Source organism: Muntiacus reevesi, chromosome 3 (assembly GCF_963930625.1).
Source record: "Muntiacus reevesi chromosome 3, mMunRee1.1, whole genome shotgun sequence".
Taxonomy (NCBI): domain Eukaryota; kingdom Metazoa; phylum Chordata; class Mammalia; order Artiodactyla; family Cervidae; genus Muntiacus; species Muntiacus reevesi.
In genome coordinates this window covers 147,861,126-147,886,008 of record NC_089251.1, presented here as the reverse complement: position 1 = coordinate 147,886,008, position 24,883 = coordinate 147,861,126, and the positions used below count along the sequence as shown (strand labels likewise).

Sequence of the window (24,883 nt, the reverse complement as noted above, 5' to 3'; positions counted from 1 at the left end):
TCAATAAAAAGCAAAATCACTCTGAAGGGCAGAGTTCTTTTATTTACTTTTTGTTCAGCGTGGTTTACCTTTTCTCCCCCACATGGAAATTGTGGAGTTCCTACCCCTGCATTTTTTACATGTTGGACAACCATACAGGGAAATGAATTCATCTCTAAGAAAAATCAAGACAAAGCATCCTTGTAAATGACTGCTCATCAGCACCATTTCCAAAGTGAATGAGACACAATATTTGTATTTTCAGGGGCTGGTGGATATACTGTTGCCTCTGTCTCATTCGCCTAATTGAAGATAAAGTCTCAAACCAACAAGGTGGCCAGTGCTGCCTCCATGAATTGCCCCAGAGAATGAGAACACTGTTCTAAATTATTTACTTCAAGTCTCATCTGTGTAGCCCTGGTCCCAAAGCAGATTCCTTTTACCTCAGACATTTTCAATAACAAGTGGCTAACTGGTGGGCGCAAGAAGAGTTTTAGTTGTTTTGTTGAACCTTCTTCATTTTGGTTATGTGCTTTTAACTGTTTCAACAGGGATTTTTAAAAATATAGCCAAAATCCTGCAGGCATATGAATGTAAAGCATGTTTTATTTAGTTAGTTTAAAATCATCATGGGGGAAAAAAATCAGAAGAAAATGTATGGCATGACTTAAATATACCACAAATCACCCCATCTAATTATCAAGATAAGTAAATGCTTATCATATTGAAACTGTCTTGAATAGAACATAAATTAATAATTTATCCTACATAAATATTTCTAAAGCCCTTGCCACTCAGTTGTCTGGCATTTTAATTATCAACTGGCCAGGGAGGAGGTGTCACTTGGACATTCCCATTATGCAGCCTGAGCTATAGAGAACATGGCGTGGCACCTGGGCACTGAAAATAAAAATATACTTTTATGAATAGAAAGGTCATGAATATTGAGAATGTGAAAACTGGGGGAAATTAATAAATTAACCAGGATATTGCTTATTAAAATTTCATATCAGTAATCTTATTAAAACATATTGCAAGTATTGAGTAAAGTGGTCATTAAGTATTTTCCTCATCATAGGCAACAGAGCCTTCTCAAGGGAGAGATTATAAACAATCCTCTCCGTGGTGTTAGCTGAGGTTGTGTAAGACCAAGAAACATGTTGACTGAGAAGGAGCAGAACAAGCCTCTGCAGAGGGGAGAAAGGCACCTTCTACCAGAGCTCTTGGGTTGCAGGTCACTGACAAAAGAAGGGAGTTGGGCAAAAAGAGCCACTCACTGGCCTTCTCCCTCATCCTTTAATGGAGAGCTTTGTAAGCTCCAAAATATTTCCAGCACCAGCAAACAATACATGAGGCTGGCAGAAAATTCAATAAAAGCAAAATAATTCAAAGCACAAACAAGAGATAATATAATGCCATCCAGCTTCATTGCTAATACAGGTTATCTCTAAAAACAAAACAAAGAGTTGGGGCCAGGAATTCCCTGGTCGTCCAGTGGTTAGGATTCTGCTTTCACTGTGGTGAGCACAGGATTGAGCCCTGGTTAGGAAACGAAAATTCTGCAAGTCATGCAACGTGACCAACAACAACAAAAAAACACTGGGGCTAATTTTTTAAACAGAAAAATCAATATGCTTATGATTTCTAGTATTTTAATAATACTTATTTGTGACAAATTAGACGACCTTAGAGTTTCTGACTCTGCCATTTCTACTGAAGCACTTTCTTATTTACATTATTATGACTTTCATATTCCTTCAACAATTTATATAGTTGGCTCCAAATTGCTAGTGTGCAAAATACATGATCAGAAATATTTGGGAAACATTACCATGACTAGCTCTGTAAAATTTACTTCCAAGGTTCTGCACTAGCCGTTGAAGCTTCATCTGGGACAGGTAAGAAACCACCTTTGATGGGCCTTTAATCCTTTAAGAGCAAAAAGAGAGCCCAAGCCTGGGCCAGGTTTTAGGAAATCTGAGCCTGAGCCCATCGGACCTCCCAGCCACTCCAGGAGAGGACACCAAAGGTCATTACTGACTAGATTTTAACAGATACCTCTTTTTCATACCTCTCAGACATTAGTAACTCGCAACAATTAGGCTATATCTCCCATTGATTACCTAGAGAACCCCCAAATTCAATATACATATTGCCAAGGAATGACAGATCAGTCTATTAATTCATTTCTCATTTACAACTTGGTACAAAGCTCATAAGGGAATGGGAGGATTCCCAAGACGTAGATTCTGCTGCCAAGGAGTTTACTATATGGTGGTTTATAGAAGCACAATGTAAAAGATGATGAGTGTCATAAATTTCAGATAGAACTAGTACCATTTCAGTTCAAAAGAGGGTGAATGTATTGCCAACTGTGGGACTCAGGGAAAACATTTTGGAAGCGGCAGTACATAACTTGGCTGGGATTTGAAACGTACGTAATATTAACAGGCAGCTATAGAGATAGTGGTGAGGCTAGGCAAAGAGGGAGACTAAGTGAAGGATTGGACACTATTAGAACATTCCGACAAAAAGAAAGAGCATGACTAATCCGGAATATCAAAAGAAGTTTCTGTTTCCTTAAAAGCTTAAAAAAACACAGTACAAAAATGGGTAAAGCAGTAGAAGACTTTCTGAAGTGAAAATAATACAGTCCACATTAAAAGAATTCTGAACTATTGGAGTATATACAAACTAACCAGCAAACATTACCCCCAAATGAAGTGATATTAGATAATCTGTTCAGCCTTTTTGTCACCTGCAACAAATTAGGCTTTCAATATGCAAAACATCTTCCTTCCAGAAAAACAAATGATCATGATTCCATTTAATTGTAATTTAATGAGGCATAATTTATTTTTTAAAGTGATATACACCAGGTGTGTGCTGAAAAAACTGGCCCAGTCAAACCCTAGTGCTTCTCTTTGGAAAAAGCCTCAAACTAGCCAGAGCCTATTTTCATTTCTGTAAGCTACATTTCTGTTCACATATTTGTTATAACATAAACTTTTGAACTAATTCAACCCCCAAACTACTCATATATCATGAAACACAGATATCATATCATATGCACAGTATATTATAGTTTGAAAATGTTAGGTTTCAACCTAAACAAATGATGCCGTAACCAATGAACAAGGTTAAAAGGCACACACACCCCCATATTACAGATTAAAGTTACAGAAAGTCAGAGGTGGAAGGGGTCTTGGGACCCATATGGGCTAACCACTTACCCTGCCACCCAGCATGACCTGTCTATCACATAGTTCCCTCAGAAGGTACTCTTCACATTTTACCACCCCTTTTGCATGCTTATCAGTTAGTCTTAACTAATACAATTCTGAAATGTCTGATTTCAGCTGACATGAGCCAAGAACTAGTATCCTCTTATGAAAACCAGGTGATACCAAATTCTTAGCCTAATCATACAAAGTGAATGCTTCAATTTCAGTGGTTAATGTACAGTTAGTTGAAGCTGTGAACTCAGTTACTTGACTGAACAGAGTATTGACATCCTACCCGCTGAAAGTTGACCTAACAGAATTGGTTCTTTCCTAACCTCCAGTCTCATTTCCTTCCAGACACTCCTGAGAGGCAGTCTCCCCTTGGCTCACAAATATAAACAGGTTTCCCCAGCTCCCATATTCATAATCTACAACCCCACTACAAAACTGACTGCTGAAATTCATTTGCGTTATGCTAAAAACTACTCACTTCCCCCATCACCCCCTAGAGCACTGCTTAGACATGAAGGCAGAGTATTTAGTGTGATTTGAATAAAAGGTATACAGGGCACAACAATGACAATTTGATTTTTATTATTAAAAATGATGTGTTAAATCCTCAAAGAAAATGCTGTTATTGCATTAGTTTAATAAAAAAACCTCTCTTTTATTATAATATCTCTTTATTAGCAAAGACAGTCTATGCATATAGCACTTTTATATGATGGGGGTGGGTAGAATTGAGCATTTAGACGGAATCAATGTACTCTGCAAATATAAATGCATATTCAAAAGTAACGTTTGCAGACAAATGTTGATGCTGTAGAGATATATGATGCAATGCACTAAAAGACGATGCATATATCTGTATATGTATATACGCTGCAGTTGGCAATACTTTCTCCCTCCTCTGAAGGGAGATGGCACTAATTCTATCTTATATTTATGACACTTATCATCTTTTACATTGTGTAACTATAAAACCTCTTTCTCCCATCATATAGTCAACTCCTTGGGAGTACAATCTGTATATTTTGTGCTTAGTGGTTAGCTGGGGATATACAGAGATATAGGGCTCTAAGACAGCACCATATTCTTTTTCAATTTTCTAAAGTGGGAGTCCCATATTTGCTAAACAGTCAGCAGCTAGCCTGATGGTGAAGTTGCTCAGTTGTGTCCGACTCTTTGAGATCGATGGACCGTAGCCCACCAGGCCCCTCCGTCCATGGGATTTTCCAGGCAAGAATACTGGAGTGGGTTGCCATTTCCTTCTCCAGGGGATCTTCCCAACCCAGGGATCGAACCCAGGTCTCCCGCATTGTAGGCAGACGCTTTACTATCTGAGCCACCAGGGAAGCCCCAGCTAGCCTGATGGACCATGTTAAAAGCCTAACTCACAACAATCACTCAAAATCTTTCAACCTATTGAAAACAAATAAGATAAAAAATACTGAAATTTGGGGCCTTGCAAACCCCACGTTAGAACAAATATTCCATGTGCCCCAAATCTACGATTTATTAAATGAAACAGTCCCCTCATACAGTTTTCTTTCTAGTATAAGCAGTAAAACTTCACCTGTGCCACCTGCCACATCAGAATACAGTAAGCAGGCAACACAACACTGCCTGCAACAGAACATTCTTGAAACCAAAGCAGTCTGTGCTTTCTTAACTGTAACTCCCTTGTTCAAGCCATACTTGAGCATGTACCATGGAGAAACCTAGCCAAAACCAGATTTCTGGCAACCTGACTACGTTCTACCTACCTCACCGATGCAGTGATAGAAGCAACTAAATAAATGGTCCCATCTTATTTCCTTCCTCATCCCTTCCACCTTTGTCTCTAGGAAGTCTTAGGAACTGAAATGGGGGCTGTGCACAATCTAAGTAAACATTTTCTAAACATATTAGCAACAAAAAGCAAAGCAAACGCAGAACTGAACAGGTTCCTTCTGGAAACATTTGCCAGCGGTGGTCTCCGCTCTGGGCACATACATGGCCTCTACTAACTCCTCAAGTACCTGGCACCATGACTGCTGCCTTCACAAAGTGCTGGGCCCTTGTTATTCCTAGTTTCCACCAGTATTCTGTGAAACAACTGTTGGCAAACTTCCCAAAAAATTTACTAGCTTTGGCTACTTTGTCAAAACATTGGCAAAAACAGTACTTTCAAAAACAAAACAAAACAAAAACATACATTTATTGCATATTTATATCTCGAATGTATCAAATGCATTCAGATATAAGTAGAAAAGCAGTCTATAAACATAGGAGTTGACTCTGTCCTGAAATAATTATAAAGCATTATTTTTTTTCCTTGCTGAACATTTTCTGCTGTAGCTTTGATCACCTCCAGGGTTAAAAACCTCTGTTGTCATACAGTACATGGAACATATCACAGGAGTTATTATACCACGGTGGGATTACCAATTTTAAAAGTCTGTTTATTCCTGTATCTCCTTGAGGGAGGGTTTGTGTCTTTCATCATCTGGTCAATGGTAACAGAAATGTTTGAGAATAAAGTGATTTTGAGGATGAGTTCTGAAGTCAAAATTTCTGAGTTCAAAATTGGGTTTCAAGTGGACAAAGATTAATTAATCTCCCTATGGCACAGTTTCCTCACCAGCAAAATTGAGATAATAATTGCACTTCCCTCATAGGGTTCTCTAGAGAGCTTATAACTGTATTGAATATGTGTTAAATGCTCAATAAATGTTAGCCCTCATTATAACCCTACAGTAGTCCCTGAGTGCTTAACAAATCCTTGCTAAATGAATGGATAAATACAGAACTAATATCAAAGTACATTTCTTATTTTCAACTTGCAACTTCACATATTCAAGGCCCTCGACTTACAGATGTCTTCCTATAAAGACAGAAAATATTAAAAAATTAATTAAAATAAATAAATTCTAGGAAGTAGAATAATTAAAATTATTTGGGATAGAGGAGAGCGTGAAGAAAAATTTAATAAATTATATAAAGCAAAATGACCATACAGACATTTCAGGATAGCACTGAACTAATATTTATTCATACTTCAAAAAAGTAAAACCACTTTCTTTCCCCAAGTAACTTTTAAAATCAGCTTTAATCTGCATCATTGTTGAAACATGGTTCATAATTACTAGTGGCCGATAAAATTAATTTAGCACATTATAGGTAGTTTATTTATAACAAAATGTAGTTAAATAGATTAGAAATTACCACAGTACTTCATACTCTATTGTTTCATGAAGGTTTTTTTCTTTTTCTTTCATGAAGAAATATACAGATATAGTTGGAAATAAGGTGAAACTTAAAACAGACACACATATATGTGTGCAAAAACATCTATGTGTGTGTGACTTAGACATACTAGCTCATAAAGTAAAAATTATTTCTTATTGAGTGTGGTGACCAGAGAAGTTTACAAGTAAATACTGCTGTCTACAGGAATAATTTTAGGCACAAAACTTGCAGACAGAATTTAAACAACTTTATCAATTTCCAATTGACTTCAAATTGATTTAGTTGTATTTTTCTCACAGAATTTTTGGCCTTCAAACTGAATTTACTTTATTTGAACAAACATGCACTTAACCCCAGACCAAATGGCCATCATTTCCATCAATGGCCATGAAAGGAACACTCCATGTATTTTTTAAATTACTTTGAATAAGCAAAAGTGAAAAGCATATAAATTATGGAACCTAAAACTAGTGTTGCCTTGTAGTTCTTCTATAAAAATCCTACTTTAAACACCATCCAGGATTTGGAGAAACTAGTTAACTAATAAAACTAGGCTTTCCCACTAAAAGTGCTGGTCTCTACCGAGACACACTCACTAGAAGTGAAATATCTTATTTCAGGTTAGAGACTGCACACCTGTGCAAAATGAGTCAACTCCTCCTTGTTAGAGAATAGTGATATTATAAAACCATCATCAAAAGGCAGGTTTGTGGTTTTTGTTTTTTTTTTTTTAGTAAAAATAAAAAGCCCTGAATTTTATTTATTTAGGCCACACCCATAGCTTATGGGATCTTAGTTCCCCAAGCAGGGATTGAAACCCTTGCCCTTGGTAATGAGCATGCAGTCCTAACCACTGGACTGTCAGGGAATTCCCCTTGAATTCTCTGTAACTCAGATGGTAAAGAGTCCATCTGCAATGCAGGAGATCTGGGTTCAATCCCTGGGTTTGGAAGATCACCTGGAGAAGGGAACAGATTCTCCAGTATTCTGGCCTGCAGAATTCCATGGACTGTATAGTCCATGGGGTCCCAGAGAGTCGGACACAACTGAGTGATTTTCACTTTCTTTCACTTTGTAACAGTTCAGTAACTATTTTTTAAGGATTTTTCACACTGATCAGGGATGAAAGGAATAGAACACTGTACTATCTTATCTGTATCCTCTGATTTTTTGGTACAAGTTTTGTGAAGGGGGGGATAAAAGGAGCCTTTATATTTTCTTTTACATGAAATGTTCTGTTTCAGTTAGATTTGGGAGTGGGAATACGCTGGTACACTGAGTCAAACTTCTCTTAACCCAGAGCACAGAGCCAGCTTCTCCCCATGCTTTTTGCCCAAAATTGTCTAAAAGGTGCTAATTAACGACAGTCTTTATATGTAAGGAGGGACGAAATTGAGACCACTATCTTGACAGCCATCCTTAAGTCACTGAATAACTTTGAGACATTGCTGTCTTGGGAGATATTAATATTATTAGAATCTTTAAATCTATGAATTCAAGCCAGTGATTCTGAAATGAAAGAGTACCTATTTTATGAAGCTTGCAGGACCCTCTTTCCCTACTTTATTAATTTAATGTTGAAATCAAAAGAGGGCATATTATTTGCTTCAAAACTCAATAACATGTTCATGCCTGATCTGTGGCATTTCATATTTACAGCCCATCTTTCAGTGGCTGGACTTCCTTTTTCTCACAGGTTCCCTAGTCATTTTATAACCAGCTCACTGGACCATGGAGTCAAGACCCCTGGATTTACATTATATTCTATTGCCATATTGCTGAGTGCCTATATCTTACTGAATGCTGAGAAAGAATTTTAAATATCTTGGAGGTCAAGTTTCTACACGTACAAATGGTATGTGTAACTAAATCATGCCTACCTTGGGCTAACAATAAGTATAAATCAAACAAGAAGTTACAGAAATTTCTCCCCACCATCAGAAAAAACTAATGGGTAACAAACTAAAGCTCAGACTTCCAAATATTTTGGTTGTTAGAATTTTCACTTTGTTGCCACACATCTCTTCCTAATTGTGCCACTTCAATTTTTAACCTTAATAATGTGGGTGGGAATATACTACAAACACAGTGCCAATAAAGCATAAAAGCAAAGTCCATGTCATTTCACACAAAGACATTTACATTTCTAGCTGCTGACCTTACTGCCAATTTTTCTGATACATCACTCAATTTAATTTTCCAATCTGTTGAAAACATTCTCTGGTTGCTGAATGACTTCATAAATTGTATTTATGACCCTGAACTTAAGTTTCTTCAAATGATATGGCTTTAATAAATAAACAACAGATTTTTTTTTTTGCAAAGTCTCATAAAAATATAAAAAGTACGCAAATTAAGGATCGATCAACCAAATGAGTTCACAAAGGATTTTAAAAATTCTCTTCTATACCAGATAAAAGATAAACAGCTTTCTCAAAAAAGACCTTTGATAAAATGCTGCAAATTGTGTAACTTTGTGACTTTTTCACAAACTAAAGATACCAAATTAGAAGCATTTCTTTTATAGAACATTAACACATTTTGCAAAATCCATATAGACTTCTAATGAAAACATGTTTCTAAGAACTGACTCAGAAGAGCTACCTAGACACAAAATAAGTCTGAACTTTCCCAGTTATGGCATATAATCTGCTAGAGAAAAAAGAAAAATAACCACACTTCGTCAAAAGTGAATGCGCCCAAAGTCTCATTCAAACGATACAAACTTTTTATTGCCAATTCCATGTGTATGGCTGTTTCCTGAACACCACCTTCAAGGTAAGGGGATAGAGGTGCAGAGAGGGACAGAGGATAACCCTTCATTTCCCTTTGCTGGCATTCTAATGCTCCCATTCACATGTGGCAGGGCATTTGTTCCAATGGATTTAGCCTAGTTTGGATCAAAGCTTCCTCTCTACTTCATTTAACAGATTTGCTCAAATGGAAGGTCTCAAAGGAGAAACAATGCTAGTAAATGGGGGATTTCTGAACACATGAATATGTAGGTCATTGGATTTTAAATAAATTAGAGAATAGTTTATCTATTAAGCAAGAGTCATTGTACATATTTCATGAAACCATTCTTATTATAGGTCAGTGGACATCCCACAACCATTCCTGGGTAATATTAAGTCTTGTAAAATAGTCACAAACCTTTTCATATCTTCAAAAGCCTCTTACTGATTTTCTTAAGTCCATAAAGTGACAAGGGACAAAAGAATGCTATAGGTTAGGATTCATAACCAAACTGTCAAAACGCAAAGAGGTAAACACAGTAAATAGCCAGGAACTTATTTCATGTCTATAGGGCTGCTAAGTGTGCCAACGCTGAAATAACTCTGGGACAGAAGCAAGGGAAAATGAATATGCAAAAAAAAATAAAACCCTACAGGGGTTCTCTTACTTCTCAAAATTATCAGTCTAACAGACCCATTTGCATCATTGACAGAGCACTGGAGATAGGGCAGGAGAGAGGAGCAAAGCTACTCTGAAACTCACATAAATCACATAATGCACCTTTGAGACTCAGTAACGATGGCTTTATGTCAAGTCTGGAAGATCTCATAGGGCCTCATACCCAATGTCTGTTTCTGTCTCATTTCTTCTCTCTCTCTCCCCTCCCTCTAACCAATCCCTCCACATTCAACATCCATAAGTAAATCTGGCTAATATCCAAACCAGCCCATTAAATTCAGGGGACTCAGTTAAAAATCACAACAGCTATAATGTTTTCAAGAGAAAGTAGTACAGTGAAAAAAAATCTATACAATTCTATACTATTGCCCTAATAACATCGTGCTCATGATTTACAAACAACACTGATAATATTTTTAAAACAAAGTGGTACCATAAAAACCTCTATACTATTTCCATAATAACATCTTGCCTTGGATTTCTGAAGGTAGTAGGTATAAAAGTGAAGCTATGTTTTATTCAAACTACTACCCTATGGCATAACCAAATGTCAGTTAGACTAGCAATGACCTTGATCTGTTATCTGAGATAAAAAGCACATCCTGAGATAGATTCCTACACAGGTGATTTATGTAGGAAGTGCTTCCGAGGGAAACTTGTGAGGGACTGGGAGAAGCAGGACAGAGAACAGGAGAAAAGCAAGCAAAGCCTCAGCCTCAGCCCAGTCTGCAGAGGCCTCTGGAGTGAAAGTCACAGGTCAGCGCTGTCCCTGCGACGGGAGGCAAGGAGCTGGGCTTTCCTCCTCCTGCGCCTATCAGATACCTGTTTAGCGCTTCCAGCTTTCTGTCAGCGCAAGCAAAGGAAAATCCAGTCACCTGAGCAAAGTCCTTTGACGGAAGAGCCAACCAGCAGACACATGAGTTAGAAGTAAAGCATGAGGCCGGAGGCTGGGAGGCGGTGCTGGAGGAGTGAAGGATGGAGGCCAGCCTCCTCTGGTGCATCACAGCACTTTGTGACCACAGGTAACAGAAACGCTTAGTAACGTGTCATAGGATTGCCAGAATATTAATGACCAGGTCAGAAAATACCACTTTTCTCCTACTGTTCTCAAAGGCTCCCATGTGTCATAAAAGTCTCCAGAAGTAGGGCTAACCTTTTCTTTCAGAAGACTAGCAAAGAAGAAAGTGATGTGCTCAGAGTATATTTTACATAAGGTCAGATGGCAAAAATAGGCTTCTACCATGCAGATGGAGCTTCTCTGGTGGCTCAGTAGTAAAGAATCTGCCTGCAATGTAGGAGATGTGGGTTTGATTCCAGGATGGGAAACACCCCCTGAAGGAGGAAATGACAACCCACTCCAGCAATATTGCCTGGGAAATCTCATGGACAGAGAAGCCTGGTGGGCCCCAGTCCAGGGGGTAGCAAAGAGTCAGACACAATTCAGCAGCTGGACAACAACAAATAGTGCTTATGGCACAGACACGACGCAACACACTGCCACTCCCTGTATCTGGAATCATATTAGTCTCATGCTCACGCTGAAGATTCAATATCCTGGTACTGCATGATGTCAAATGTGCCGTTTCCCTTGCCCAGAACATGTGACTTAAATTATGTTCTTAGTTTAGACAGTATTAACAAACTAACAGAGAAGTGTAGGAAATAATAATAAAATCAGAATGGCAAAAGGCTGTCGATCTCTGACTCTGGCAGAGGCCAGGACCTTGTCAAGAAGTATGGGTAGGAGATCATTTTATCAAACCAATCTATTTTCTGTTTTTAAGAGACACGCTGATAAGAATTCAAATGTATTAAAAAGCAAGTTCTTGGTTTTTAATACCAAGAACCAAAAATACAGTTCCTTTCCCCTTTTGTTATTTTACATCAACAAATGATATAGTAGCAATGGATCAGACATACAAAGTAATTAAGATTTTCCTTTAAGAACTGCTTTTTCAAATGCTATTTATTATGAATTTCAGTTTTTCATCTGGAAGTCTTAAACATGAAAAACTAGGCTTTTTTTTTTAACAATTCTAAATTCATTTGTGAACGTTTTGCATGTGATTTTTGTTCTACATGTACACATACACACATACAAAACAGAGAAATTAATTATTAGATTTATTCTTGGTCCAATCATCAAGAACAAATCCAAGAACACAAACTATATAGTGTGACAAATCAAAATGCTTTTTACTGAATTTGATAATAAGTGAATAATAGATATCATGAACTATTCATGAAAAATACTCAGTAAACTGAGAATATGCTCCAAGGATCAGGCCCATGTCTCCTGCATCTCCTGCACTGCAAGTGGATTTTTCACCCACTGAGCCATTGAAGAAGCCCAAGCACATGCTGCATATCAGTAAAACAACTGAGCACAAGACTAGAACTCGTCCTGGGTGCCCATCAAAATAAACGGTCCTGATTCTGTTTGCTTTGAGGGGAAAAAAAAAGTTGAGATTCGTTACTGTCCACAGATTAACAACTAGTTTATGTTATTATCTACAAAGTTACTTTTTATCTGTTAACAAGTTATTTTATCACTAACATATTTCTGATTCCACTCAAGAGAGCCTATCATGTGGAAAATGCATGGTTGGTGTCATGAGGCATAGCAGACCATATCTTCCATTCAACAGTGTTGCTGGTAACACCCAGCTGTCCAACCTCTGCTATGGTGACTACAGCTTATACAGCAGAAACAATCTGCCTGCTGACCTCCAGCTTAAGTTCAAACTATGTCATTCTGTCAATACCATCTACCTTGATTAGGTTGGGCTTTATACACAACAGGTTATGATCCCAGAGGGATGAAAAGCTTTCCCAAATTAAAAGCAGAAATTTAAAATGAAATACTCATACATTCCTACGCAGTTTCCACTTGATATCCTCAAGGCTGGCCCATGAACTCAAGCTCATGCTGATTGAAAGTGAATGTTTCTTTCTGGGTGTAGCCATCTTACAAATTTAATGGCAGGAGCAAAATAATAAAATATGTTCTGCGCTTCAATTAGACCTTTTATAACTTGGCACTTGAAAGATGGCAATGCCAAAGAAAAATCATTAATTCCAAAAAACAGACAGAAAGGATTGTGCAGAAGAAGACAGGCCTCCAAGGGCCCAGGGCCTTGGCAGAGCATCTCTTCATAGCAACACGGCCTGCTTTGGTCTAGCCTCATGGGGAGTCTTCTCTCATGCTTCATGCTATTTAGATAAACTGTATACTGCATGTGTTGATTCCAAAATCCAAAGCAATACAACCATGCTCTCAACCTTATCCTTATCCAAAGGAGCTATATAAATAACCAGCAATAAAATGTTGACTAGCCTTGAAATACCTATGCATGCACATGAATGACAGATGAAGGAGCACACAGAGAGAGAGAGAGAACTGCAAAATACAGGCTTAAAGACACATCCTTCTACTTTGTGTTTTATAATAGTAAGGAGCAGACTTGCTCAAGAAGAGAAGCACTCTCATGGGCTCAATCCAGATAGCTGAGGACACACACACGCTACCCTAGTACTTTAAGCCACAAAAGAATGGTGGTTTAGTGATGTCTGGAACACGTGTAGCCCTCTGTGAACCTCTGAACTCATTTTCAAATGATGCTACAGGCTCTGTCAATGACAGAATGCATCCATTAGCGAAGAGTCAAGGGAGCAAGAGGTTTCACCCCTCTTGGTCCCCTGCCATACCTAATCTGTCAGCACCAAATCTCAAGCAAGCCCACTGCCTTTCTTCCCTGCTCCTACTCCTGCAGTTTCACCGTGGCTGAAGACTGTTACCAAACCACAGTGGTTGGTTCCATCAGTCCTTCATGCTGTTTGACTTCAGCTGAGGCCCAAACTGATTCTTCTGTCTCAAATTGACTCCCTCTCACTTTCAGAACTGTCAACCCATTTCTGGTCTCCCTTTCAACACCAAATTTTGGAAAGAGTAATTTGCAGCCACTGCTTCTGTATCCTTGACAGTTAATCACTCCTTAACTCCTAAATTCTGGCTCCTGCCCTCACCACTCTAATGAAATTATACTCTAAAGCTTGCCAAGGATTTCTCCCAACCAAACACCAAATCTCATGGCATGGTTTCAAACTTCCCCTCCCTAAACTTCTTAGTTTTCCCCACATGGAAGAGTCTCCTCTGGAGACTCTCAGCCCAAATCCTCTATAGTTTATCAGCATCTCCCTTTTCTTCTACCTTCACCTGCCCCCACCTCTCCTGGCATTTCGTGGTCTCTTCTCCTTGGCATTAGTAGTGCTGGCGGCTTCTCCCCTCCCTCTGCTGTCTTTTTAAATTCCAGGTTTCGTGAATAAATTTCTCATCTCTTTCTCTAACCCTAACAACTATTCTTAGCACTAAACTCTTATTTTCAAGGACTGCTGCACATCTTCACTTAAGGAGTCTATGAGCACTTCAGAGTCAAATAGCCCAAAGTCAAACAGCCCACAGTAATCACTTTAACTTTACTCCAACCCTCTCTTTCAATACCCTCCTTGATTCTCTAAATAATTACGCTTCATTGGTAGTCAGCTCAAACCCTAGTGTTACCTCTACTCCAGGTAGTTGCAATTTCTGTCAGCTTCACTCTCACGCTTGTTGACAGCACCCTCCACTCCACTGGCATCAGTCTTGTTCAAAACTTCTCTGCATTTCAGCCATACACGCAAGGCAGACTCCTAAGTAAAATCCCTACCCTCTCGATATCATTGAAGGGAAAAAAGTATTCCTAAGATCCAATTCTGATCATTCGATGAAAGAATATCCCTACATAAAACCGTCAATGGTTTCCACTGCTCATTAAACACAATTCAAAGTTCTTAGCAGGAACCTAAGATCTTTTCGGATCTGTTCTTCTCCCTGTAAGTTATATCTAGCTTTGCTATCAACTATCAGCTGGTCCTGACTTTTTCTGACTCAACCTTTTTCGTGTGTGTGTGTGTGTGTGTGTGTGTGTGTGTGTTTTAACCTAAAACACCCGTCTTCTCCATGTTTGCCCATTAAATTTTATTCATCCTTCAAGGTCTAACTATCCAGAAACCTTCATACTCAAGTCAGCTGTTCACATATGTGCTTGCTCACAATATTTTTCATCTTTGCATCTGCAGAGAGCTTGGTTTCCTGCCTTGCATTTAGTAGGGTGGCTAACTTAAACCCACTGTCCTCTTAACCACTCACTTGCTTACTCACTTACTTACTCTACTGTAAGGATGCCTAACCCCAACTCCTCACAAACACCCACTGCAGTCACTGTTCACATTATCTTACATCATTCTCCTGACTTCACATTTCATTTTAGTTATCTGAGTATATTTTACTTTTCACTACCAGACTGTCAGCTCCTGAAGATCAGACACTTTTACTTTTTGGGCACTCATACAATTGGTCCTGTGTGTCTGTGGATGCAAAATCCACAGATAGGGCAGACCAACTGTGCTGCACCATTTTATATAAGGGACTTGAGCATCTGTAGGTTTTGGTATTTGCGAGGGCCCTGGAACCAAACTCCTACAGACACCAAAGGGACAATGGCATAAGAGCTAGATTAGCAATTCTCAAAATGTGACCTCAGACCAGCATCATGACCAGCTGGGATCTTGTTAGACATGCAACTTTCTGGGTCCCACCCTAGACCTGTGAATCAGAAACTCTAGAAAGTGGTCTAGCAATCTATGTTTTAACAGTCTTCCATGTGAATCTAATGCACACTCACATTTAGTACTGGTGGGAAAGAACTTCTTGATTATAAGCAGCCTTCAATAAAGTAAGACAAAGCTAAACTGTTCACTGTCTATCATTTAATATTATATTGGCATATAATTCTCTCAAAACACTAAAAATACGAGTCAACTATCCATTACTACTTTGTGCTAAATCATTTCAGTCATGTCCAACTCTGTGTAACCCTATGGACTGTAGACCTCCAGGCTCCTCCATCCATGGGGATTCTCTGGGCAAGAATACTGGGGTGGGCTGCTAGGCGCTCCTCCAGGGGATCTTCCCGAACCAGAAATCGACCTTCTCTCTTACGTCTCCCGCACTGGCAGGTGGGTTCTTTACCACTAGCACCATCTGGGAGGCCCTTTATCAATACTACTTTACTACTTAAGCAATATCTTAAATCTAACTTATACATTTTGAAGGGTTTATTAAAAATTATAAAAATGATAACATATAATATTTTTTGTAAAGTTCAAAGATAAGGTTACGTTTTAGAACTAGTTTTTTAAAAAGTAAAAACAAGGAATGATAAGCACAAAATTCAAGATCAGGGTTACATCTGGGGAAAGTAAATGGAAAAGAAGGGAGAAGAAGAAGTACATAAAGAGACCCATGTCACTAGTAACATTTCAGGTACTGAGTTGGGTAGTGAATTCACAGATATTCATTACATTACTGAAATTAATTAATTATGGCCAAGCATAGATCAATGGTGATAGTATTTCATGAACTAAAGATTATTAATTAATCTGATTCTGTGTGCTCTGAGATCCACAGAAAAATTTTAAAGAGATAAAAAATATTTGTCACAACGTGTCCATAGTATTAACATGGTACATGATGTATCATGAACACGATATAAACATTATGATGTTTAATGCTAATGGTACCTGTGTGCGATTGAATGCCACTCTTGCAAAAACAGCTTGGGACACACTGGCTCTCTTCAACTCGTCTCTGACTTGCTGGTAGATATCTGGAGATACTTCCACAGAGGAATTGGTTGGCTCCGGCTTAACTGCTCTGGGAATGGGTGGGTGGTTCAAGAACTGCTGGTTGATGGCTTGAGGATGCTGGTGAGCCAGAAGCCGGCTGACGGCGATCTGCTGGTTGATCAGATGGGCCATGGCGATCTGCTGCCTGACGAGCTGTGGGCTGAGTTGGGGAGAAAGGAGACCAGGGCTCATGATGGGCTGCAGCGCGGGCACTTGGTTTCGGATGGGAGTGCTGTGGTGGATTTGGCTATGAGGAGACTGTTCGTTGGTCTTCCCCAGGGAGGCCAGCTGGTTCATATTTGGTAAATGCATTGGACGCTGGCCCAGAACACAATAGTCTGAAAGGTTTTCTCGTTCCACTCTTTCCACTGTTAAGAGATAAAAATGATAATTTGTCATTATCATCATTAGTATAATTTGTTGCTGATACATGTAGTTTTAAATTATATTTTTGGTATAGTAAGGAAAAAGATTTTTTTCATATAAAGCTGGAAGACCCAGAGTAAAACTGAGTCATCTTTTCCTGAAAAAAAGGTTACAATAATAGATTTTTCCATAGGTTATGATATGGAAGTAAAAATATTTGCCTTTTTTTAATTTCTAAAGGTAGGCATTTTATTAAATAGTCAAGACAGAAACAACTAACCATTACAAATTCTAAATCTTCTCATGTTTCCAAGCTCTTATCACCTCCTTCATTACTCACTGTGGTTAAAAAAAAAAAAAAAAAGCTGTTTTTCTTTTTTTTTTTTAAGCTGTTTTTCATCTTCTGTAGCTTGTGGTTAACGGTGTCATTCATGGGTATCAGGAAATGACAAGGACAACATCTTCTGCCAAATTAACTGCTATCTCCTAATAAAAAATCTCACATAAATACTATTATACAACTATGGAGACATTTATATAATTTGCCTGTCTCATAGTATATCTTTTCAACTCCTCACTTGCTATCTTTTCTATAGGAATGTATCTTTAAGACACGGATATTTTAATGATTGTGATATGCACTAGAATAAGAAAAAGTCTCACAAAATTAATAATATCACCTTGATTTGCCATTTGTTTGCTAGGACCACTGCATTCTCTTGGCAAAACTCTGTTAGCCTTTAATCTGCTTTCAAGATTGCTGGGAGAAATATCAATAACCTCAGATATGCAGATGACACCACCCATATGGCAGAAAACGAAGAAACTAAAGAGCCTCTTGATGAAAGTGAAAGAGGAGAGTGAAAAAGTTGACTTAAAACTCAACATTCAGAAAACTAAGATCATGGCATCCAATCCTTTCACTTCATGGCAAATAGATGGGGAAACAATGGGAACAGTGAGAGACTTTATTTTCTTGGGCTCCAAAATCACTGCAGATGGTGACTAAAGCCATGAAATTAAAAGACGCTTGCTCCTTGGAAGAAAAGCTATGATCAACCTAGATGGCATGTTAAAAAGCAGAGACACTACTTTGCCAACAAAGGTCTGTCTAGTCAAAGCTATGGTTTTTCCAATAGTCATGCATGCATGTGAGAGTTGGACTATAAAGAAATCTGAGTGCCAAAGAATTGATGCTTTTGAACTGTGGTGTTGGAGAAGACCCTTAAGAGTCCAGTCAGTCAATTCTAAAGGAAATCAGTCCTGAATATTCATTGGAAGGACTGATGTTGAAGTTGAAACTCCAATACTTTGGTCACCTGATACAAAGAACTGACTCATTGGACTTTACCCTGATGCTGGGAAAGATTGAAGGCAGGAGGAGAAGGGGATGACAAAGGATGAGATGGTTGGATGGCATCATTGACTCAATGGACATGAATCTGAGTAAGCTCTGGGAGTTGGTGATGGACAGGGAGGTATGACTAAGTGACTGAACTGAAGTGAACTGATCTACAATTAAATAAAATTCTCCCTTTCTCCAGGTTATTTTTCTTATATGTTTTATTGTACTTTAGTAAAGATTTAAGGAATAACTTTGAAAGGGAGAAAAAGGAAAGTATCATGTATGTTCAAAAGTGAGGCAGTCCTTTCTTTCCTGAAGAATATTTCTCAAGAAAGACACACAGCAAAAAAAAAAGAAAAAAAAGTCACATCATACCAAATCAAATCCTTATCTAAATCTCTGTATTACATTATTATGTAAAGCTAAGGTTTGTTTGGGGAAAACACATTAGGCTGAAACAACCTCTATCTTTGCCAGCTTCAATGCTTGTGGATATAATCTAACAAAAACTGTGTTATGCTGTTGTTTTTATTTTGACACTCTGCTTGAGGCATTCTATTAATATTTCCCCAGGCCTGAACCCAGGCCCAGGCAGTGAAAGCATGTAATACCAACCATTGGGCTTCCAGGGAATTCCCCCAAAATCTGATAAAGCAAAAATTCCACATGGATTTAGTAATTTTTTCTTACAATTGGAAATGCTGTATATGATTATGGAAAAGTCTAATGGTATTACTTTAAAGAAAACTACTTTGAGTGATTACATGCTAGAGAGCAGAAAAGTATTCACCTGTAAGACAAATTAAATAATCACACCTTTCAATATGCAAACAGTGCTTGTAAATTCGCACATGGCTTACAGTGACAGAATCATAATTGATCAAAAAAGTACTGAGTCTCACAAACTAAGATAATGAACTTATAGTTGCCAGGGGAAAGGGATACTTCGGAAATCTGGGATGATCATGCATACACTGCTATATTTAAAATGGATAACCAGCAAGGACCTACTGCAGAGGACTCTGCTCAATGTTACGTGATAGCCTGGATGGGAGAGGAGCGTGGGGGGAAATGGATACATGTGTATGTATGGCTGAGTTCTTCACTGTTGACCTGAAACTATCACATTACTAACTGGCTATACCCTAATACAAAATAAAGTTCCAAAGAAAAAGTACTGAGTCTCAAAATACTTAGGCAAAAGTGATGTGTGCTGGAAAACTGGGTGAGATGACTCAAAACAGAGAATTTAGAGATAACAAAGTCATTAGAATCAAGTCATAGGTAAAGTATTTGAAAAAAATCAATCAAGAAAGTAATATTTCTAAATTAATATTTTATATAACACGTGATTTTTAAATACATACAAGGAATCAAATTAATACATTAGCAATGTAAATATATACCTGATCATATTATTACATGTCTAAAGGCTTTTATATTTAAAACTTCTAACTGGTAAAGCACATAGATATCCATATCTTGGGAGCACCTTATATTCAGACATATACAATATTTTTTCATGATTTTTAAAAAAACTGAATGCTTAACTTTCCTATGGACTCCTAAATAAGTCAAAAGTTTACTTCAAGCTTCTTTAAGACTTCAATTTATAACTTAATCCTTTCGAAGTAATTCATATATTTTGTATTCACCTTTCCTTCATAAAGTTCAAGGTAAACAAATTATTTTAATCTTATCCTCTAAAGGCACATATTTTCCAGGTATTGTAATAAGACACAGTTAAAATCAAACCAAGCAAATAGTTAAGAGCCTTTGAGCAAGGTAATCTAACACAGTTTTCACAGGACAGAATTTGCTATTGTAAGCTCCTCACTGAACAAAGTGAAGAGGGTATGGAAGAAGGTATTCCATGCAAAGGGAAATCAAGAGAAAGCTAAAGTAGCAATGCTCATATCAGACAAATAGACTTTAAAATAAAGACTGTTCTAAGAGACAAAGAAGGACACTATATAATGATCAAGAGATCAATCCTAAAAGAATATATAACAGCTGTAAATATACATACAACAAACAGTAGCACCTCAATATATAAGGCAGATGCTAACAGCCATAAAAGGAGAAATTAACACAATAATAGTGGGTGACTTTAACACTCCACTTTTGTCAATGGACAGATCATCCAAACAAAAAATCAATAAGGAAACAAAGGTCTTAATTGTTACATTAGACCAGATGGACTTAATTGATTTTTATAGAGCATTCCATTGAAAAACAACAGAATACACATTTTTCCCAAGTGCACATGGAACATTCTCCAGGATCAACCATGTGCTGGGCCACAAAGCAAGCCTTGGTAAATTTAAGCAAATTAAAACTGTATCAGGCATCTTTTCTGACCATGTGCTATAAGATTAGAAATAAACTACAAGAAAAAAACTATTTTGAGAAAACCACAAACATGTGGAGGCTAAATAATACATTACTAAACAACTAATGAATCACTGAAGAAATCAAGGAGGAAATAAAGTATCTAGAAACAAATGAAAACAGAAGCAGAATGATCCAAAACCTATGGAATGCAGCAAAAGCAGTTCTAAGAGGAAAGTATGGCAATACAATCTCACCTCAGGAAACAAGAAAAATCTCAAATAACAACTGAACCTTACACCTAAAGCAACTAGAGAAAAACAAACAAACAAACAAAAAACCCCTAAAGTAAGCAGAAAGAAAAAAAAACCATAAAAATCAGAGCAGAAATAAATGAGAAACAAAGACGATAGTAGCAAAGACCAATGAAACTAAAAGTCGGTCCTTTGAAAAGATAAACAAATTGATAAACCTTTATCCAGACTCACCAAGAGAAAAAAAAAAAAAGGACTCGAATAAAACTAGACAGGAAGAAAGAGACTTTACAACTGACACACAGAAACACAAGCGATCATAAGAGAATTCCACAAGCAACTGCGTGCCAATAAAACAGACAACCTGAAAGAAATGGACAAATCCTTAGAAAGCCACAATCTCCCAGGACTGAATCAGGAAGAAATAGAAAACATTAACAGACCAACCACAAGCACTGAATGCCCAACAAACAGAAGTCCTGGATGGATTCACAGGTGAATTCTATCACACATTGAGAGAAGGGCTAACACCCATCCTTCTGAAAAGGTTCCATAAATTGAAGAGGAAGGAAAACTCCCAAACTCATTTTACAAGGCCACCATCACCCTTATACCAAAATCAGACAAAGGTACTACCAAAAAAAAAAAAAAGATTATAGGTCAAATATCACTGATGAATACAGATGCAAAAATCCTCAACAAAATACTAGCAATATGAATCCAATCAAGTGGGATATATCCCTAGGATGCAAGGATTTTTCAATACCCACAAATTAATCAATGTGATACACCACATCAATAAATGAAGAACGAAGTTTCCAGAGTAAAATTATACTTCTCAGGCAGAAATACTTGCCCTCAGACATTCAATTCACTTTTGTTTGCTTGCTTTTTAATTCAGCCAAAATAAAGGCAAATTCAAGTAGCAAACTATGTTTTCAGGTACTTAAGAAGTAGATATTTTATTCATTTCTTTTTCTACAAAAAAAAGAAAAAGAAATATCCTCTTAATGCAAACATTCTTTGATCAAAAGTTAATTTTCCAAAATGTCACTATTTTCATTTTTCGGTACTTAATTACATTTGAGTTACTTTCTTGAGCTCTGTGAAATCTCTATGAACTTGGTGCAACAAGAATCAGAATAGTATCAGTCCATCTTTTCCTTAAGATTCAGTCAGTTCAGTTCAGTCACTCAGCGGTGTCCGACTCTTTGCGACCCCAAGGACTGCAGCACACCAGGCTTCCCTGTTCATCACCAACTCCCAGGGCTTACTCAAATTCATGTCCATCAAGTCGATGATGCCATCCAACCATCTCATCCTCTGTTGTCCCCTTTTCCTCCTGCCTTCAATCTTTCCCAGCATCAGGGTCTTTTCTAATGAGTCAGTTCTTCGCATCCTTTAAGATCATACATACTAATTCCCCTTTTCTAATGAGTCCCCAGACCCTTATAATTTCATATAGTTTAGAAAAGTGACTGAGGAAGTATCTTTAGAGACATGTGGCCACATCATGAAGTACTAACTCATTAGTAACCCACAATGAGGGCATTGCAAATTCAAATGCCTACACAGCCAGGTAGAGCACAACAGCCAGAGAAGCCAGCCGCAGAGATACTAGGAGAGAAGGTCTTCCAGTCCAAAGAGAGTAGTCACTACCTTGCCTCAGCCAGTTGTCTTTCTCATATTGTCATTTCTTTAGATGTTGTTTCCAAAAATAATATATATTTTTTTAATCTGGATTTTTGCAGGATAGCTCCTAAATTTAGGTACTGGCAAATAATTCCATTTTCAAAATACAAGAAAAGCCAAACAAAACATTTCTGAAAACTAGGTCCTGCCCATACACAGGTTACCAGTGTTAAAATTTTACTTATGAGAATAAAGATACCCTCTATGTTGTTAGAGATGTTAAGGCAGACCTTATCCAAGAGCATCACAACAGGTATAGGGACCACTGCAATGGGATATTACAGTCGGGGAAAGAGACTGGGCCCAACTCCAAAAATTGCATGAGAAAGTGGGAATTTACAGCCAAGGAACAGACTGGGGGTCAGAGGTGGAAAATAACCAAAAGGAAACACCATGAGTAAGAGGGAGTCTGGCTAAACTGACCTAACAGGATTCTTTGCTGAAGACAGGCCAGGGTGATCAGACATCACCTAGGGGATGTCAGAGGATGAGGAACCCGATAAGAATGAGATATCGAGGCTGATCAGGTATCAAGCAGGTTCTGGTTAAACTGACTTAGCAGGGTTCTCACAAAACTGGATTTTACAAGGAAGTGCACAGATGAGCCTAGAAAAAGGTTCAAGAGCTTGTCTTAAGTTCGGTCAAAGAATGAGGCTTCATCAACATTTCCCGGGCCTTGACATCTCTATCAATAAAAGTCAAATTCTTTACTTCAACTAATAAAGAAAAAAAAATCATCATCCCAACTTTAAAAATGCCTGAAAATCAAATGATCAAGCATAGATTTTGTCAAATTTTCTTCTGCTGTTGCTCTTATACAAATAATATCAGAATAATATTTTAGCCTCTTATGTCTCAGTAGGTGAAATACAAATACTTGAAAAAAAAAAAGTCAGAGGAGAATCACAATGTACCAGACTCAACCTGAAAAGTGAGCTTGAACATTCATTACTTCTTTTCTCTTCTTTCTGACCTTCCTTCCTTCTTTCCTTCCTTTCCTTCCTCTCTCCCTCCCTCTCTTCTTCCCCTTTTCTTTCTTTTTAAATTATTTGGAAATAATCATAGTGACTAAAATGTAGACCTAACAGCAGTGCCTGATTTTGCATTTTGCTTTTTCACTCAGATAGAAAATATCAGGTTAAGCCTGTCTTAAATTAAACCAAGACCAAAGGTAAGCCCTGGTTCTAAGGGCTCATCTTATCTCTACAATATTTAGCCATGGATCAGAAATCTTAAAAAACATGAAGAATAAAATGGAGTGCTGCCTCTCATGATAAAAGCAATGCTCACATTCACAACAGAACACATCCTCAATAAAGCCAAAATGCTTACTTATTAAAGAGACATTAAAAATACAACTGCTTCCAGAGTTCTACATCAGAGCTGCAATTTAATTCACAATGAATTTGATTCTACCATTGCCAAAGTCCCTAAACATAATTTGTGGAATGGGAAGTGCCTGGGAAGGAATGATGTCCCCAGCTTCAAATACAAGTCCCCAGCATGTGGCAAGCGGGGCTGAAACGTGTCTATGTTTAGTAGCAGAGCAGCTTTCTGTAGCTATTTTAACCTCTGGAGAAGGGTCCCAGTCCTGGGGCCTTGCAGGTGGGTAGTTCAGATCTGGAGTCTGCTCAAGTTTCTGAGAAACTCACAATTCCTGGAGGATCTTGCTAATTCCTTTGAACTTTCTGGGACTGAGTGACAATAACAAAGACTGGGAACTACTATCTAACCATCCTTTGAGCTTCTGGGGTTGTATACAACTCCAAGTAGACGTTCCAACCAAGAGCACCCTATTAATATTAGCTATTCAATGCCTAAGACTGCTGGCTATGACAGGTTGTTCACAGTCAAGAAACTTGCACTCCTCCCCAGGGATTTATCTGCATTACAATGAAAAGGTATTTGGTTCAAAAAAAATCTCATTTTATTTCATGCAATTTCACAGTACATCCAGGAAGTCAAGTATTTAAGAATCACAAATCCCTAACATATACATATATATTTTAGAAGTTTGCAGAAACATTTTCAATGCTCAAAAAATATATGTCTATATGTAAATCTTGTCATATTCCTATCTGGCACTTAATTTTTATTATAATTTCTTTATTGCAGTTTTGGGTAAATATGTTTTCAGCTATTGGAAAAGATGTACAGCATAAAAGTTAACAGCAGAGATTTCTAAGCCAGACTGCCAGGGTTTGAATCTCAGCTTGCCCATTTGGTAGATATGTGACCATGGGTAGGTTACTTAACTTCCCTGTGCCTTAGTACATTTAATGTAGGTTAAAAATTATGCCTACCTTGATGGATCATTGTGC

General features: G+C 37.8%; 1 protein-coding gene across 1 annotated transcript in view; it reads right to left on the bottom strand.

Annotated features, from left to right (window-relative positions):
* The window catches only part of SATB2 (SATB homeobox 2), a 197,456-nt gene that overhangs the window by 62,226 nt on the left and 110,347 nt on the right, over positions 1-24,883 (bottom strand). The window contains exon 7 of the mRNA XM_065930889.1: positions 16,470-16,942. Within this exon, the coding sequence (XP_065786961.1) occupies positions 16,470-16,942 (473 nt within the window). The remainder of the gene's footprint in view (positions 1-16,469; positions 16,943-24,883) is intronic.